The sequence below is a fragment of the Dreissena polymorpha genome, chromosome 3 (assembly GCF_020536995.1).
Source record: "Dreissena polymorpha isolate Duluth1 chromosome 3, UMN_Dpol_1.0, whole genome shotgun sequence".
In the NCBI taxonomy this organism is placed as follows: Eukaryota; Metazoa; Mollusca; class Bivalvia; order Myida; family Dreissenidae; genus Dreissena; species Dreissena polymorpha.
This window is the reverse complement of record NC_068357.1, coordinates 2,401,643-2,422,052: the sequence shown is the minus strand read 5'-3', so window position 1 is coordinate 2,422,052 and position 20,410 is coordinate 2,401,643. Positions and strand designations below refer to the sequence as shown.

Sequence of the window (20,410 nt, the reverse complement as noted above, 5' to 3'; positions counted from 1 at the left end):
CATGGGCACCTTGTAGCAGGCGCAATTTCAGTAAACACTTTTCATCCTATTGTAAGTCAATATAATCTATTTTTTCTCTATTTTTTTCTTGCTTATTTTGACGAATTTTGCAAAAAATATAATGTTTAAAGAATTCTACCTTACATGATTGCAACATAGAATAGCAGCAATTTTTTTTTCCCAATTGGGAAAAGTACCGGTACCAGCCCAATTGGGAGAAATATGCGCGAAAGCTAACCATGTGTAAGTCATTCTATAATGATATATCTACTCAATTCATACGCTATGAAACACTTGTAACACTTATTCTACTTCAGACTCCTTGTTTGATATTTATTGATGCTCGCAATTGTGACCTCAATGAGAGAGTGATTCCAATATTTGGACGTGCACTTCGAATGGGCTGCTTCCTCCAGAGGCTTCAACTCCAGAGTGCAAACATCGCAGGAAGAGCTCTCATTATCCTAGGTTGGATTAAGTGTAACCTCTCAATAACTGAACCTTGTTGTAGAAAATCTGGGCTTAATGCATGTGCATTAAGTGTTGTCCCAGATTAGATAAGTGTGAACAGCGACAACACTTTTTGTCTACATTGAATATTTATTTAGAAGAGACCTCATTCAAGTAATTAACTGCACAGGCTTATCTTGGACACACATTAAGCACAGTTTTTTCGCAGCGAGGCTCAATTTTTTATAAACAGTGAATTTAGCAAGTAGTAAATATGACATTGTTTAAAAATCTTTTAAATATAAATCAAAAGAATGCATTGCTTTTTATACTAGAATCTATAAGTATATGTAAGACTGAAATAATTGAGCTGCAAAAGCCTGCATATGCATCATACAGTATCTGGGACATGTTGGTTTACTTGTGTCAGTCAGTAGGTAGACTACATTTTTTACTATTCCAACAGTTTTTAGATCATCTATAGAAAACTTCATTAAAATGTTTGTGGGCATATATTCTTAAAGTTCAAAAATTTACCAAATTTCCACAGGGACTTAAGGATTTCAGCTTTGATTTTTTATGCCTCCGGTAGGGTGTCATATAGAACTCACACTGTCAGTCAGGCATTCTGTTATCAGTTTTTTTTTACGCAAGGCTTTAAGAGTTGATTTTTGGTATGTGAGTCCACCTACATGACCTACAGATGACACTTTTGGGGTGTTTGTCTCAGTTTCCCAATGTGACACAATTTGTACCGACATTTGTACAAAACGACATAAGTTCTATAAGGTCACAATGAAATTCACTATTCAAGCTCCGTTTGGCTTAAATTACCATCGCTAATCCCTTTATTGCCGCTAATTAACGAACCATATCTACTAGTTGAGTGATCCAGTGTTGTTATTGACACCTTATCAGTGCTCTATCGGCAAAATCGATTTTATCGGGCATTCACACCATGGTGTTTGTATGATAGGGGTTGCTTATTGCTAGCGATATACGTATGGTAGTGAATTAAAAGCAGACTGCTTTTGTATTTCATGGCCCATATCCAGAGATTCTATTACGCGGTATTCTGTGTATTGAACCACCAGAGGCTAAAAAACCTGTCAAAACACCTATTTTATATATCACACAAATTGAGCGCTAACGGATATACATTGATGTTTCATATCAATTTACTTTCGTTTTTGACTGAATTTCAGAAAATAATTTGTACAATGTACCTTTTGCACCAATCAAAATTTAGAAATAATTGATAATTGGTTGAATAAAAACAGTGCTTGATGCACGCACATCGCGTTGAACGTTTACGCATGCCTTTGTCCCGAATGGATATCAAATAGAGGCGTGTCCGACATTTCACGTTATCGATTCATCCGCATATTGCACATGTGTGTTAACTTCCGGAAAAAGGAGAAAGTCTGTGTTCATGAAATTCTTAAACATATTTATCGTCAATATTTGCCAGAAATTATGAGGTTTTGTAAGTAATACACTGATTACTGATTACAGTAAAGGTGGCATGATTTATCATTTTAGGTGTCCCGCTTTTTGGTCAACCTACATTTTAAATGGAATGTCCCAATTCAAACATGAACATTTCTGGCATGTATGCCAAAGGGACCCAGCCCTATTTCCAAAATTGTGAAAAAACTTCTAATAAATTGCTGTCCATCTTATATAGCTTTTGTTATCTAAACGTTCAACATGTCTTCTCCATACAGTGGCAGCCTTACGGATGAACGACACACTGAAGGAGCTGTTTATAGGGGATAACAAGTTTGTGGCGACAGACGGCATACAGATTGGCAACCTTCTGAAGTACAATCACAAACTGGAGTTGCTGGACTTGAGAAACAATCACCTTCAGGTATTCTGCTCTCATGGCAACAAACATAACCGGGACTTTGTAATTACAACGTTTCAATGCTATTTCACATGTGTCATCACATGTACTAGCAAAGTCACATCTGTTTGTGCCCTTAAAAGTTTTTTTTTTTCCACATTTTACCAAACGACAATACATGTACTTCATCATTTTGTGCCACTATATGGTCATATGCATCAGACATCCTAAAGTGCAATGATTACCTGGATCTTAAATTGATGGAGCAAATTTAAATCAAAGATCAAATGTAACAAGCATTCTAATTGGTCATAGGTGAGATTATTATGGAGATCGAGATCTTTAATAGTAGTGGCACCAGATATTCAACATCTTTTGTTGCCCTTTTCCAGATTTGCTAAGTATAGAATTTTTATGCCCCTCTTCGAAGAAGAGGGGGTATATTGCTTTGCTCATGTCGGTATGTCGGTCTGTCGGTCCGTCCACCAGGTGGTTTCTGGATGATTACTCAAGAACGCTTTGGCCTAGGATCATGAAACTTCATAGGTACATTGATCATAACTCGCAGATGACCCCTTTTGATTTTGAGGTCACTAGGTCAAAGGTCAAGGTCTCGGTGACCTGAAATAGTAAAATGATTTTTGGATGATAACTCAAGAATGCATACGCGGCCAACAGGGCGAACTCTGAACAATATAACTGAAGCAACTGGTCTGAATCCTAAATCTATAATTATCAGTCCAATGAAACATCATCCTTTGAGTAAAATAAAGTGGATCGGTAAAAATATTATAAGAATATGAGATTTTTTGTATATTTTGTATATTAAATATTGTGTTAATGTTAAATTTTGTTGATTAATATAAATATAAGCTGGACAGGGGAGGTAATACACTATTATATCTTTCTTATATACAGGGGAAACAAATGCAATAAGTTTAAATTTCATGTTTAATGAATAGAGGATATTTATCATGTCAGTGTGAGATCATTTGTTATTTTTTATGATCACATTTTATTATTACTTTGACAAAACAACACTTACCTGAATACCACAATGGAATCCACCCAAACAATACCCCACGCCCCTACCAGAATCCTTCCCCCCCCCCCCAACCTCACCCCCCCCCCCCCATTTTTTTTTAACATCATCTAATAAATTACCACACCCCACATTATACCCCCCTCTCACCCCCCCTATCCCCCACCCCCCTACCCCCCCTCGCCCCCCCCCAATTTTTTTTTTAAACATCTAATAAATAACCCCACCCCACATTATACCCCCCTCTCACTCCCCCCTACCCCCCCAACCCCCCACCCCCCACCCCCCCAATTTTTTTTTAAACATCTAATAAATTACCCCACCCCACAGTATACCCCCTCTCACTCCCCCCTACCCCCCCTACCCCCCCCCCCCCCCCGAAAAAAAAAAACACAATTTTTTTTTAAACATCTAATAAATTACCCCACCCCACATTATTACCACCCCTCTCACCACCCCCACCCCCCTACCCCCCCACCCCCCCCCCCCAATTTTTTTAAACATCATATGAATTACCACACCCCACATTATACCCCCCATCTCACCCCCACCCCCCCTATCCCCCCCCCACCCACCCCCAATTTCCAATTTTTTTTGTTTTTTGTAAAACATCTTATAAATTACCACACACCACATTTTACCCCCCTCTAATTCCCCCCTACCCCCCCCCCCCCCCCCCCCTGCCCCCCAAAAAATGTATTTTTTTTTATTTTTTAGCTCATCTATTTTTTGAAAAAAAATTATGAGCTATTGTCATCACCTTGGCGTCGGCGTCCGGTTAAGTTTTGCGTTTAGGTCCACTTTTCTCAGAAAGTATCAATGCTATTGCATTCAAACTTGGTACACTTACTATCATGAGGGGACTGGGCAGGCAAAGTTAGATAACTCTGGCGTGCATTTTGACAGAATTATGTTCCCTTTTTATACTTAGAAAATTGAAAATTTTGGTTAAGTTTTGCGTTTAGGTCCACTTTTTTCAGAAAGTATCAATGCTATTGCATTCAAACTTGGTACACTTACTTACTATTATGAGGGGACTGGGCACGCAAAGTTAGATAACTCTGGCGTGCATTTTGACAGAATTATGTGCCCTTTTTATACTTAGAAAATTGAAAATTTTGGTTAAGTTTTGTGTTAAGGTCCATTTTATTCCTTAAGTATCAAAGCTATTGCTTTCATACTTGCAACACTTACTAACTACCGTAAGGGGACTGTGCAGGCAAAGTTATGTAACTCTGACTGGCATTTGGACGGAATTATGGGCCCTTTAAACTTAGAAAATTGAAAGTTTGGTTAACTTTTGTGTTTGGTCCACTTTACCCCTAAAGTATCATAGATATTGCTATCATACTTGGAACACTCGCAAACTATCATAAGGGTACAGTAAAAGGACAAGTTGCATAACTCTGGATGTCATTTTTACGGAATTATGGCCCTTTTTTGACTTAGTAACTTTGAATATATGGTTAAATTTTGTGTTTCGATCCACTTTACTTCTTAAGTATCAAGGCTATTGCTTTCAAACTTCAAATACTTTCATGCTATCATGAGGTTACTGTACCTGGCAAGTTGAATTTTACCTTGACCTTTGAATGACCTTGACTCTCAAGGTCAAATTATTAAATTTCTCTAAAATTGCCATAACTTCTTTATTTATGATTAGATTTGATTGATACTTTGACAAAACTACTCTTACCTGACATACCACAATAGACTCCACCCAAACCATCGCCCGTGCCCCCCCCCCCCAACCCCCCCCCCTATTTTTTTTTTTTTTTTTTTTTTTTTTTTTTTTAAGATCATCTCACAAATGACCACCACACCCTCACACTATAACCCCCCCCCCCCACCCCACCCCCTCCCCAATTTTTTTTTAAACGGTTAAAAAAAAAACCTATTTATTTTGATTATTTTATGTTTGAAATACCGTCCAACCATCGCACCCAAGAATCCCCCCCCCCACCCCCCCCTCCCCCCACCCGAATCCCCCCCCCCCCTATTTTTTTTTTTTTTTTTTTTAAGATCATCTCACAAATTACCACCACACCCTCACACTATACCCCCCCACCTCACCCCCCCATTTTTAGCTCACCTGAGCGATAGCTCGAGGTGAGCTATTGTGATCACTCAGCGTCCGGCGTCCGTCCGTCTGTCTGTCTGTAAACAATTTGTAAACATCTTCTTCTACTAAACCATTGAGCCAATTTCAACTAAATTTCATGTGGAGCATCCCTAGGTCATGGGACAAAAGAATTGTTAAAAAAAATTTGATCGCATAACCAAGATGGCCACCATGACCATATATGGTAAAAACCTTAAAAAATCTTCTTGTCAGAAACCGTTCATCAGATTTTCAAAAACGTTCACAGGGATGACCTTTGAGGGCTCCCCTGAAAAAGTTGTTCAAAGAAATTTGATTCGTCAAAAAACATGGTCGCAGGAGCTCGTTGAACTTTGCATGTTTATTCGTTTTTGCCTATTTTGTGAAAACTTTCAAAAATCTTCCACATTTTTTGTCCGATCCTTTCCAAATTTGCACAGTGTCTTTATATCAATGAGGACATGAACCCTACAAAAAATGAGCATTATTGGTCCATGAAGTACAGAATAACCTCCCCTTGAATTGAGAAAATGGTGTTTATGCAATGAAGTCCAAATTTTTCATCCAATTCTTTCCTAACTTGTAAGGATTTAGCATGGTTCAAACAAGGGAAACAACTATGGTTTATGCATGTTCTTTTAATTACAGATTTGCCTCCCTTTAATTCATTCAAAATCTCATTTTACAGCAGAGATTCCAAATCTGACCTGTAAATGAGCCCCATATTTACTACCAGTGCTAGGTTACCTTTTCCCATTTGATCATTCTTAAGTATTGGTCTTGTAATGCTGCTACTGCATCTGCTTACTGCTACTACTACTACTACTACTACTACTACTACTACTACTACTACTACTACTACTACCACCACCACCACCACCACCACCACCACCACCACCACCACCACGTCTACTATTACTACTTCTACTACTACTGCCACTACTACTACTACTTTTACCACTACTACTACTACTACTACTACTACTACTACCACTACTACTACTACTACTACTACTACTACTACTACTACTACTACTACTACTACTACTACTACTACTACTACTACTACTACTACTATCTACTACTACTACTACTACTACTACTACTACTACTACTACTACTACTACTACTACTACTACTACAACTACTGCTACTACTACTACAACTACTATTACTACTACTACTACTACTACTACTACTACTACTACTACTACTACTACCACTACTACTACTACTACTACTACTACTACTACTACTACTACTACTACTACTACTACTACTACTACTAACACCACCACCACCACCACCACCATTCACAGTGACAAAAAACGTATTCACACAATGGCTGCTACTACAACTTATAGCCCATATAGGGGGGCATGCATGTTTTACAAACAGCCCTTGTTTCTATGGGATTTTAACCACAACTGTTCATGTTTATCTCTGACACATATTTTTAGGTCACCTGTCATGAAGTGACACGGTGAGCTTATGTGATCGTGTGATGTCCGGCGTCCGTTGTGCGTGCCTGCGTTTGTCCGTGCGTCCGTCCGTCAACAATTTGTTTGTGTAGACAGTAGAGGTCACAGTTTGCATCCAATCTTGATGAAATTTGGTCAAAATGTTTATCTTGATGAAATCCGGTTTGGGATTGTATTTGGGTCATCTGGGGTCAAAAACAAGGTCACTAGGTCAAATAATAGAACAACCTTCTGTAGACAATTGAGGTCACAGTTTTCATCCAATCTTTATGAAATTTGGTCAGAATCTTTATCTTGATGAAATCTGGGTTGGGATTGTATTTGGGTCATCTGGGGGTCAAAAACTAGGTCACTAGGTCAAATAATAGAAAAACCTTGTGTAGACATTAGAGATCACAGTTTTCATCCAACCTTTATGAAATTTGGTCAGAATTCTTGATGAAATCTGGGTGGGATTGTATTTGGGTCATCTGGGGTAAAAATCTAGGTCAAATAAATAGAAAAACCTTGTGTTGACAATAGAGGTCACAGTTTTCATCCAATATTTATGAACTGTGGTCAGAATGTTTATCTTGATGAAATCTGGATTGGGATTGTATTTGGGTCATCTAGAGTCAGGAACTAGGTCACTAGGTCAAATCATAGAAAAACATTGTGTAGACAATAGAGGTCATAGTTTTCATCTGATCTTAATGAGTCAGGTGAGCGATTCAGGGCCATCATGGCCCTCTTGTTTTTTATGAAACGGTTAAAAAACAAATATTTATTTTTATTATTTTATGTTTGAAATACCGTCCAACCATCGCACCCAAGAATCCCCCCCACCCCCCGATTTTTTTTTTCCTTTTTTTCGCATTTTTGGAAGAAAATGTAATAAATGTCCACACCCCCACACAATGCACCGCTCTTCACTCCACCCCTCCCTCCTTTGTGATTGAAAATGAGAGTCCCTTCACCTTTAAAAAGAAAATAGATGAGCGGTCTGCACCCGCAAGGCGGTGCTCTTGTTTAAACATCTTATAAATTACCCCACCCCACATTATACCTCCCTCTCACCCCCACCCCCCTACCCCCCATCCCCCCCAAAAAAATATTTTTTTATATATTTTTTTTAAACATCTAATAAATTACCACACCCCACATTCTAACACGGCACGTGCCAAATTTAATATAAACAAAGAAGAAAATCGTCCATGGGTTATTCTGCAACAAATTATGGGCGGAGCTTATACACTGAAAGCACGCGCTGTAGCTAAACAAAACATGCCGATACATTTTCCACCAGCGTAATAATCCGGTATTTTATGAATGAAAGTCACGTGACAAAATACTACGCTATGAACAGAAATGCGTAAAATTGACCCAATTTTCCACGGTGTTCGTCTGCTGCTTGGATACTTAAATGGCTGACGTTGATTTAACACTATTTGTAATTTTTTCTGTACCGTAATTTTTTCTGTACAGTATCGTCAGTTTATTCCAATTTATTGTCACATATACCGTGTTGTTTTCTTGTAGATGTAACACTCTTGCGTTAATTTAAAGTGTACAATGAAGACATGTTAGTTTACGCAAGTTGTTGTTGTTCCTATTTAACCAAACGTGAGAAATGAAATGGGTTTTTTCCATCTAATTTGGCTGTTATTGAGTGCGGAGATGTGATCGACAGAACAGTCGAAAGCTATTTTTTATGGGCGGAGCTTCACATACAAAAGTAGGCAAGAAAAATAAGATACATTTTATAAATCTTTAGTAAAAATCGTGTTAGAATCGAAATAATTCGTGTACGTTATAGTTTGTTGTCGAATAACCCACGGCCGGAAGTTTAGATGCGTGGTTTCAAATCACTCGTGCTTCGCACTCGTGATTTAATCCCTACGCATCTAAACTCCCGGCCGTGGGTTATTCGACAACAAACTATAACGTACACGAATTATTTCTTAATTATACCCCCCTCTCACCCCCACCCTCCTCTCACCCCCCACCCCCCCTACCCCCCGACCCCCCCCCCCCCCCCCCAAAAAAAAAAAAATATTTTTTTTTATTATTTTTTAAACATCATATAAATTACCACACCCCACATTATACCCCCATCTCACCCCCCATCCGCCTACCCCCATCCCCCCCCCAAAAAAAAAAAATGTTTTTGTTTTTTTTTAAACATCTAATAAAATTACCACAACCCACATTATAACCCCCCTCTCACTCCCAACCCCCCCTACCCACCCCCCCCCCAAAAAAAAATAATTTTTTTTAAAACATCTTATAAATTACCACACCCCACATTAATACCACCCCCAACCCCCCCTACTACTCCCCCCGGCCCCCCCCCTCAAAAAAAAAATTAATATTTTTTTAACATCTTATAAATTACCACAAACCCACATTATACCCCCCTCTCACCCCCCCACTCCCCCGCCCCACCCCCCCCCCTCCAAAAATAAAAATAAATATTTTTTTTAACATCTTATTAATTACCACACCCAACATTATACCCCCTCTCACTCCCCCCTACCCCCCCCCCGCCCCCCCCCCCCAAAAAAAATTTTTTTTTTTAAACATCTAATAAATTACCCCACCCCACATTATACCCCCCCTCTCACTCCCCCCTTGATCATGACTGGCAGATGACCCCTATTGATTTTCAGGTCACTAGGTCAAAGGTCAAGGTCACAGTGACTCGAAATAGTACAATGGTTTTCCAGATGATAACTTACATTAGGTCAAAGGTCAAGGTCACAGTGACAAAATACGTATCCACACAATGGCTGCCACTACAACTGACAGCCCATATGGGGGGTATGCATGTTTTACAAACAGCCCTTGTTATTATTTGGTTTAAAGAAGTTCTCTTTTTAATCAAGTTTAATGCTATACATAGTTAATGCTGTCTAAAATGCTTAGCATGGGTGAATTTGGATAATCGACATTTGCCGCGCTATGTGAAAAGGGGGTTTAATGCATGCGGGTAAAGTGTCATCTCAGATAAGCCTGTGCAGTTCGCACAGGCTAATCAGGGACCACACTTTCCGCCTAAATTTGATTTTTGCTAACAAGAGACTTTCTTGAAACGAAAAATATCATAAAAGCAGAAAGTGTCGTCCCTGAATAGCCTGTGCGGACTGCACACTTCACTTGTTTTGACTGCTGCTTACTTATTTTTATTAACAAAACTTTCACTTCCAGGATGTGGGCATTGGTCACATCTGTGATGGGCTAGCAGAGCAGTGCCTCGACTCCGGTCTACTGACTCTGGTCCTCTGGAATAATGGTATCACCTTCCAGGGAATGGCTGCCATCAACAAGGCCCTTGTGAGTTGAACACATGACCCTTGTTTCACCTAATTTCTCTCTTTCCTTAGCCACTGTTCTATAGTGTGTGTTGGGGTGGGCGGGGTACGGTAAGATGTTTGCATCTCAAGTGAGAGCTTACATACACCGTTATTTTATTGTCCCCTACCAGTTTCACCGGAGGGGACTTATGGTTTCCACTCTGTGTGTCCGTCAGTCCGTCAATGTGTGAGTCTGTCACACTTTTCTGGATCCTTCGATAACTTTAAAAGTTCTTAATATTTTTTTTATGAAACTTGAAACATGGATAGATGGCAATAAGGACATTATGCACGTCATTTCATTTTGCTCCTATGTCAAAAATTCTGGTTGCTATGGCAACAAATATATGAAAAAAAGTTATTTCTGACAATGGTGGAGCCGGTAGGGGACATATATTGCTTGGCAATAGTATTGTTTATTATGGTGAATTGCTTGAGGTTTTAGATACTTATACTAATGAAATTGTCTTAATTTTCTGTTTGATATTGTCAGCTTTATTTATGCAGTTTTTTTCACACGAAAAACCACAAGATTTTGGTGATCTTTGTGACCACAAAGATTAATAAGTAAATACAAACAGGAGAAGTTTAATGTATGAAATAATAAGTTTTTTTGTTGTAGACTACAGCAGTTCATTTGGAGACATTAAATCTGGGCCACAATCCAATCACAAACGAGGGCATCTACATTCTCAAGGATGGTCTCCTTAAATCCAAGGGGCTTCTAAAGCTTGGCTTGTCTGGCACAAGGATCTCATGTGAAGGTTAGCTATAGTATAAATAACATACATGTCATACTGTTTTTAGCTGATCTGAGCACAACATGCTCTTAATGAGATTTTTATGCCCCCAGATCGAATGATCAGGGGGTATATTGTTTTTGGCCTGTTTGTCTGTCTGTCATTGTATGTGTGTGTCTGTCCCAAAACTTTAACCTTGGTCATAAAATGAAAACTCATGGGTCTATGTTCTTTAAACTTCACATGTGCCTGCATCTCATTGAGATTTACCATCAAACCTGGTTTGAGGTCACTAGGTCAAAGGTCAAGGTTACTGTAACCTTTATTTGAGGTGAGTCTACCTACATGACTTACAGATAAAGTGTGATACTCATTCCAGTCCATTGATATTTGGCTAAGTTATCATAGGCCTCGTTTTCTCTAAAATAGCTGCTGTGGGACTTCAAAGCGCAGTAGGGGGCATTGTGTTTCACAAAAACAGCTCTTGTTTATGATTGCCTTTTGTCTGTTGTGTGTCTTTCTTCAACTACTACTCATATGGGCATATTTATTGCCCAATGTTCATGAAACTTGGCCTGAATATTTTATTATTGATCAACAGGGGCCGGGTGGGCCAGTTTATCTCATATAACTATAGTGAATAGTGAATAGTGAATGAACACTCTTACAGTCACATTTTTTGTTTAATCATCATGAAACTTGCTCAGAACATTTTTCTGAATTTTATTTTGGCCATGTTTGAAAATTGTATTTTGTGCTTTAAAACACATGGCCACCAGGGGTTGGGGCAGTTTTTCTTACATGTCTTCAGTAACAAATTGTTAACACTATAATAGTCACACTTTTGGCCCAATTCAAAACTTGATTAGAACTTTTGTTCTAATAACATATCAGCATAGTCCTGAAAAGGTTCTGGCAAAAAAGCAAGCTCAGGTGCAACATTTATTACACAAACATCACAACTCTGCTCAAAACAGTTCAGTTCCTTTGAATCTCAGGTGAGGGATGTAGGGCTTTATGCCGTTTTGTATATTTCTCAGCATCTGTTGTAGTCTATTCAATGGTCTGTTGTTTTACCAAAAAATGTTAAAGATTTCCCTCTATCTTTTGTCCAAAGATTCATGGCCATTTATAGTCCTTAACATGAACAAATAATATACAAACTGACAAATTCTCTTGTATAAATTAGTTATACGACTGACCATGCAATACCCATCTAACATGATTCAACAAAAAATATAGATTCATTTATATATAACTGACAAGTGTTGAAGCCTCATTTTTGCCTTGATTAAATCTGTATATTAATTGTGGAATATTGTTCAAATAAAAACATATTGGAATCAGATTCATCCCAGGAAACCATATACCTTGCGGGTCGTGTAATACCATAGGGGACAGTGCTGTGCATTTTGCCATGAACTTACAAAGGTTAAGTAAATTGGAAAAATATATTTTTCAAAGTCCAATTTGAAACAACTGTGTATTAACATTGATAACAAAGGTATTGGCCTACATGTAGAAAAATCCTGACATATTTTCTTTGAAAAATGAGCCAAATGTGGCTCCCTGAAGTAGAAAATCTGGCAAAACGGGCCATGTTCAGTCATTTAGGGGAGACAAAAACTGCTTTAATTTGCAAGCCACTACCATTATAAAAGGATTTATAAAACTCTTTCACATGTTTGCTGTAACCTCTCAGCAGGGTTTCTCCAGAAAACTATTTATTGTGGAGAAATTAGCGTTTTTAATGACCATGTTGGGAAAACATTGATACCATTTGGGGAAGACCAGGAAACCATATGTGGGCAGTGACTTGATAATTCTTTTTCGTGACAAAAAACCTAATTTTCGGCCATTTTAATGCAATTTCTTTGCTTTGTAGAGGCCTATAGTAATTGTATGTGGGCACATATGCATATAAATGTACTTTCAATGCTTTTTAATACATTCAATGACATTATTTGGCTTTCATCCAACATCATTTCAGAAATGTGAATCCTTTGTCTTATATATAATGTTGTTATCCAATGTCCGCTTTAGTTATGTAAAAAAGCTATCACAATGCTTGTGTTGCCCCCCCCCCCCTCACGCAGACACATTATACCGCCACAAAGTCTGTTTTGGGGGCTATATAGCTATATAGGAATCAGTTTGTCCCGACTGTCCCTGTCCCAGTATGTTACGTCCGTCCAGATTTTTTTTCCGTTTGTCCGCCCGATTTATTTTCATGAAATTAATTTTGAACAAATGAACATATAACATTCAAACTTCATATGTTGATGCAACCTTATTAGCTTTATACACTGCAACGCCGATATATTGCGGTTGGTGGGGTCCAAAGATCGCAAGTGCGATATATCTGGCGCGTAATATAACTCGAGAAATGTCTAACTTAATTGTGTTGCGGTTAACTTGTCAAATTTCCCCAATGTTTTCATTTTATATACAGAGCTGCTACATATTTGTTTTGTAATAATTGCAAACCGATTCTATAATAAACGTTTTCATTACTACATAAGTATCTGTGTATTTATCATAAAAACCAAAATGTAAATTATGTTTTTTATTTTCGTGTACGATCCCTCGCCAATCAGCTAAAATGGAAAATTCTTGCCGTAAAAAACGTATAAAATACATAGTGCATAGATTCGAATTCACCCTTAGCGTAATGGTAATGATACCTCGTGTTTGAATTATATTTTATTAAGAGGAAATGTCAATGCCACATAATTTGCGAGATACCGCGGTGCTTTTGTTGAAATTTACGACGAAACTTTTTAACAGAAATTAAATTATCGCAATGTTGTACCAGCTACGAAATTTTTATTTACAAATAAATACACCCACGCCAATTTTCGCGTGCTTTTTATCAGGACAAAGAAATTCATGACCAGTACTGAAATTTAACGATTTATATACCAGTAAACTTCCATTATTACCTTTGCAATGACACTAATTGGATATTTCCTAAGTGTTAAAAACAACCCCAGCCTTGTGTAAACAACATTGTCACTTATCGACTGTTTTTCAGGCTTCACTGCGTGCCATAGTAAGCCGCGAAATATGGGGTGTTGATACTAGCTGGAACCGGTTTTTTGCTTAAGTTAGCGAATTCTCAGATTAAAACATGTCATTTAGTGATCATGCTCGTCGGATTTTTGGGAGCCATAAGCAAAGTGCAATATATTGGACAGCACGATATAACGGTCCGCGATATATCGGCGTTGCAGTGTATATACATCCCACCGTCTTTTAGGTCACTAGGTCATAGGTCAAGGTCACTTAAATCTCTTATAGAAAACTTTATCATAGACTGTATAATGGAAGTGCTTCAACTTACAGCCTTCAGAATTCATATATTGATATACTTCAATGGATTTTACAGGTCAAATCCAGTGTCAGATCACAAGGTCAAATGTCAATGTCACTTCAACCTCTAATAGAAAACCTTCAAGTTGTCTTCAGAACAAAAATGCTTCCATCTGCAATCTTCAGACTTCCTATGTAGATACACCTGACCTAAATGAGTTTTACATTATCACACTACATTATTTGGCCATGAGGTCAAAGGTCACTGTTTTCTCTGATAAAGAAACATAACATTGGCCCTTCCTGGGTTCTAAAAACCTCATGTGTAGATGCATCAATGACTTTTGTGCAACACATACCGTTATTATCACAGGTTGAATGGAATATAAATTATTAAAAATGCATACTGTAATAAAGTAATAAAGTGAGAATAGGTAAAATGTCTTCAACATTCAAACATATTATATCAACATGAGAGCTATTGTTACTCTTAAATCTATCATTGTCATTGCACAAAATCAAAGACTGCTTGTGATTGTAAATTTGTTACAGCAACTAGCTGTAATATGAGCTTTTATTAGTCCCATATTGGTTGGCAACTTGCATTATTACATCTGCAAGTGGGATAGACCGGAAATGTTACTTAAATACTTTTAACAGTAAAATCACAGAAAACTTAAGGCAATCTAAACAAAATTAAGCGCAAGTTTAGCGACTTCATTTCAAATGAGTTTTTCTCATTATGACACGTGCCGAATTAGCACCAAAAGTCTCGGAACACGCCACATAAATATTTTACATAAAAACCCCATTTACACTTATTAAGACATCATTTTTACATGTATGCACCTAACCAATTAATGTATGCGACAAAGCAGTCAAGTCTTTCTTTATATTTTCCAAAATAGTGTTGGTAAAAAGAAATAAAACTCGAGAATGTTGAAAAGGCACTATTGATCATATATAAGGCATTAAAAGTACAATTGAATGCATATGTGCCCACATACACTTACTGTAGGCATCTACAAAGCAAAGAAATTGCAACAAAATGGCTGAAAAAGAATCATAAAGTCACTGCCCACATATGGTTTCCTGGTCTTCCCCAGATGGTATCTTTTGCCCAACATGGTCATTAAAAACGCAAATTTCTCCACAATAAATATTTTTCTGGAGAAACCCTGCTAAGAGGTTATGGCAGACATGTAAAAGTTTGTATAAGTCCTTTAATTATTGTAATGGCTTGCAAATAAAAGCAGTTTTTTCTCCCCTTAATGCCTAAACATGGCCCGTTTAGCCCAATCTTCTACTTCAGGGAGCCACATTTGCTCTTTTTTTAAGAAAATTTGTCAGGATTTTTTCTACATGTAGGCCAATACCTTTGTTATCAATGTTAATACACAGTTGTTTCAAATTGGACTTTGAAAAATTTAATTTTTCCAATTAACTTACCCTATGTAAGTTCATGCCAAAATGCACAGCACTGTCCCCTTTGGTATTACACGACCTGCAAGGTATCGGGTTTCCTAGAGACCTATCCACAAATTTTTTCCACTTACCTACTCCCCTGCATTTGTGCAGTTATTAAGGCCATGCTGGTGGTGGTGATATATGATGATTACAATTGTGTTGGCAATGCTGATGATCCCCTTTTTGTGTCCCCGGATCGAATGATCAGGGGTATATTGTTTTTGGCCTGTCTGTCTGTCTGTCATTGTGTGTGTGTGTGTCCCAAAACTTTAACCTTGGTCATATCTTTTGCAATATTGATGATAGCAACTTGATATTTGGCATGCATGTGTATCTCATGAAGCTGCACATTTTGAGTGGTGAAAGGTTAAAGTCAAGGTCATCCTTCAAGGTCAAAGGTCAAATATATGGCTTCAAAGAGGCGCAGTAAGGGGCATTGTATTTCACAAACACAGCTCTTGTTTCTATGTGAACTGGTGTGAAATAATCTTAAACTTACAAACTGTGTAACAATATTTTCAGGGGCTGTGGCATTAGCAGAGGTAATAGCTGACAATACAAAACTCATCCGAGTGGATCTACAGGAGAATGATGTGAAAACAGCAGGGCTGATGGCTTTGTCCTTGGCCCTTAAGGTCAACCAAAACATCACACGCCTCGACATCGACAGGGATACTAAAAAGGAATCGGTACAGTTTGTTTTTTAATGTCTTAAAAAGGAAACAGTGGTTACCATAAGTGTGTAAAGACAGAGTTATTTGAGTGTTTGTAGGTGGACTTTTTACATTTCTTGTTTTTAAGTTATAGGAAAAGATTATATATGGACAATTTTGATTTTGTATACTTAATGACTGTATACAAATATCGATAAAAAAAGATCTAACTATTGTCATAAAGTCATATCCAATTTAGTCTGTGCTTTTAATTAAGCTTTGTTATGGTCTTCAATCAATATTCATTAGTTTGGGGTTTCTTATGCTATTTAACCTGGTTTTTATGCCCCCAGATCATTCGAATGATCGGGGGTATATTGATTTTGGCCCGTGTGTCTGTCTGGCTGTCTGTCATTGTATGTGTGTGTCTGTCCCAAAATTTAACCTTGTTCATAAAATTAAAACTCTATGGTCTAAGTTCTTTAAACTTCACATGTGCATGCATCTCATTCAGATCTACAATTAAACATTGTTTGAGGTCACTAGGTCAAAGGTCAAGGTCACTGTGCCCATTACACAGACAAATTTAACCCTTTTTTTTATAGTAGCTGCCATGCGGCTTCAAAGCGCAGTAGGGGGCATTGTGTTTCTCAAAAGCAGCTCTTGTTCTTGATAAATTCCTTCAGTATTGTCCTCTTTAAATTATACAAAATGTCTCTAGACTTGTTGGTTGTTCTAGCCCAATCATGGCAACTTACATGTAAAAGGTAGATAATTGGTAGTTATATGTTCAACTAGTCACAAAATCGTGGTAGTCTGAGCTATACTGCTCACCAGAATGTCCTTGTTTGATAATTGCTCTAGTAAAAGTCAACATGCAGCATGTTCATCACACTGTTTGTACTACAGGTATACAATTGAAACTTCACATGTGTTAATGTTCATTGTGTTAGGTCCTTGACCTAGTTCCATATCTCTGATCAGCAAAAAAGCACACATTTTCCTTTTTATTAAAAAAAATTGGTATGGTAAACCTGTGACTGTTTTTATAGCACTGTTTGTACTACAAGTATTCAATTTGAATCTTCAACCATATGCTCAGGGTCTTTGTGTGGGGTAACTGACCAAGTTTGAATTTGGTTGAGGTAAACATGCAATATTTTACTTTCCTTGTAAAGCTCTTGTTACGTTTGTTTTGCAATTCAATTAGAGCTCAACAGCTCTAAATAGCTCAATAGCTCTAAATAGCTTAATACCTCTAAATAGCTTAATACCTCTCAAAAGCTCTAAATAGCTCAAAAGCTCTAAATAGCTCATTAGATTTAAATAGCTCAATAGCTCAATAGCTCTAAATAACTCAATAACTCTGAATAGCTTAATAGCTCTAAATAGCTCAATAGCTCTAAATAGCTCAATAGCTAAATATCTCTAAATGGCTCAATAGCTCTTTATAGCTTAATAGCTCTAAATTTGTAATTAAAAGTAAATTGTTGAGATCTTGAATTAAGGTGACATGTATGTTTATTCTCCCACATCAGGGTGTCAAGGACTTTGCAGAGCAGCAGAGGAGGCTGCAGCGAGACATTGCCAACTATCTGGAGACCAACCGAGACTGCGCTCGTAAGCTCGATGAGGAGAGACGTATTTTGGAAGAAAAGAACAGAGAGAATGCTCGAAAACTGGTGGAGGCGGCAGAGGATGAAGTGTTGTCACATTTAGAAGATTCTGGTAGCTACATTCCATCAGGGGACTCTATCCATCGGCCCAAGTTACTGTTCCTGCCTCAGATGTGCCCCGAACATGATTTAGATTCTCCAGTGCTTGGTGACCAGTTTATCTTTGAATCGGCAGCGAATTTAGCATCTGAACCGTTGACACTCAACATTCCCACAGGTTCAGACCTACTGAGTCCTCAGTACTGTCCCAATCCAAAGGCTACTGCCAAGAAGATATTCTCTGTTACAAAAGTTGTGAGCACCTCTGGCATGTCGCAACATTCAGATACCTCGTCTAGTCTCATGAGTGGATTAAAATTTCAAAATTTGGGCTCAACCCCAAGCAGTGTTATAAATTCACCAACTCAGGTCCACCCTCCAATTGGTAGAATGGGGGAGACAGACATAATGCCGGTTTTGCCCCACTTATGTGCCCCATTGCCATCTGTGAATATTGAGAACCTGAATGCTCCCATTCCAATCACTGTGGACTTGACAAACACGAGTCCAAATGCCTTGCAGAAGGTGTTAGAGGACCACACTTTGGTGTCGTACATTGAACAAATTGTGAATAGTGCTCCGGTATTGTATGAACCAAGTTCATCTGTTGAAAATTCACAGATTTTAACCTTAGAAACTTTACCCAAAAAGGAGTCTACCAATGGTATAGAGAGTGTTCCAGAAGGTAATGGTTTGTCAGATAATTGCAATAACCTCAATAATACTAGCTCAGTTCCTGATATCTGTGATGTCAACAAAACACCAAGTGATGTGCAACCTTCTGAAACTCTTTGTGATAAATCTGAAAGTGATAGGTGTGAAGTTAGCAAATGTGATACTGTGGGGCAAGAAGGTGAAACAGACATTATGACTGTTGAGTGTGTTAGACAATGTGATACTACGGGACAAGAAAATGAAGAAAACATTGTGGCTGTTGAGTGCAAAAAGGTAGTGGGCACTTTAGATACAGGTGCAAGTGGAGATAGTACTTTCATTCCTGATGACAATTTTGATGTAACTGACATTGAGGTGGTAGATAATGAGGGCAATCAATGTGATATGGAAGATATGGATATTGTTTCTTCAACAGAGACTGAAAGGGAAAACAAAAATACTCCCCATTCTTTTGAATCTAATGGTTTTTGCTCTGATTTAATACAGGAAGAACCAGTTAAAATAGCAAAACCAGATGTTGACGATGGAAATAATTCGAGTTCATATAATGGAGATGAGTGTTTTACTTCTAGTCTTACTACAGTTCCAAATTCTGTTTGTGGTTCTGAACAATTTTCAATGAACAATGACATTGAACTCTTTGAGAATTTCGAAGAGGATAACATTTTGAATGGGGACTTCATTGATTGTTCAGGAAATGGTCTAAACGATGACAGCCAAAACGGTGAAACTACAGAGGAAATCACTATAGACACAAATGTTGGTGATACTGAACCTTGGAATTCCTTAAATGAGTCTGACTTTACTGAAGGAAGCGGCCTGGGTGTGGATATACCAGCTTCAGTGGTTAAACCAGACTTCCACTCCAATCTGTCTTTCAATGGCTTGAAGCAAGAGCTTGCAAGCCTTATTGATGAGGAGACCTCCATTATTGGCAATGGTTCTGTGAAAACTGTCAAAACCAGAGAATGTGAGCCCAACAGCCACTATGGTAGTGTGTATTTTTCACATTGCTTAAACTAATAAATGTACATACATGTAAGTATAACTATTGGTATGGTGTTCTCATGTGAATTATTTCCTTTGCAAAAATAAGCATGAAGCCCATCTCAACTATGAAAAGTATTCTATATTTATGATTTGTAGCTTAATTCTACTGAATGTTGAAAACTATATGTTCTGGTATGTGGCATCTTTTGCTGTGAGTAAATTACTATATTTATTTGGCTGGTAATGATGAAATCTATGCTCTTTGTTGTGAATTGGAACAGCATTGATTTTGAGCCACTCAATCTCCCAGAGTTGGCAAAATCAATTGTGGATGTTGTCTGAGTGCAGTGCAGTGCAACTGTGAACTTGACACGAAATGTTAACCGAAATGCTATATGTTTTCAAAAAAATTATTGACAAGTTGCAAAGAGCATTTACAAGAGCAGATACATTTGAGTCTTGGGATTGGAAAATGGGATTTAATGCATGTGCCGAAAGTGTTGTCCCAGATAAGCATGAGCAGTCTGACAAGGCTTATCAGGGACAACACTTTCCGGCTAAACTAGATTTTTTGCTTGGAAGAGACTCTTCTTGACGAAAATC

The 20,410-nt window shown here is 37.9% G+C and overlaps 1 protein-coding gene across 1 annotated transcript in view; it reads left to right on the top strand.

The window, feature by feature from the left end:
* The window catches only part of LOC127872745 (protein phosphatase 1 regulatory subunit 37-like), a 36,560-nt gene that overhangs the window by 10,449 nt on the left and 5,701 nt on the right, over positions 1-20,410 (top strand). The window contains exons 6-11 of the mRNA XM_052416120.1: positions 318-468; positions 2,178-2,323; positions 10,110-10,235; positions 10,878-11,019; positions 16,297-16,463; positions 17,966-19,808. Coding sequence (XP_052272080.1) covers positions 318-468; positions 2,178-2,323; positions 10,110-10,235; positions 10,878-11,019; positions 16,297-16,463; positions 17,966-19,808 — 2,575 coding nt within the window. The remainder of the gene's footprint in view (positions 1-317; positions 469-2,177; positions 2,324-10,109; positions 10,236-10,877; positions 11,020-16,296; positions 16,464-17,965; positions 19,809-20,410) is intronic.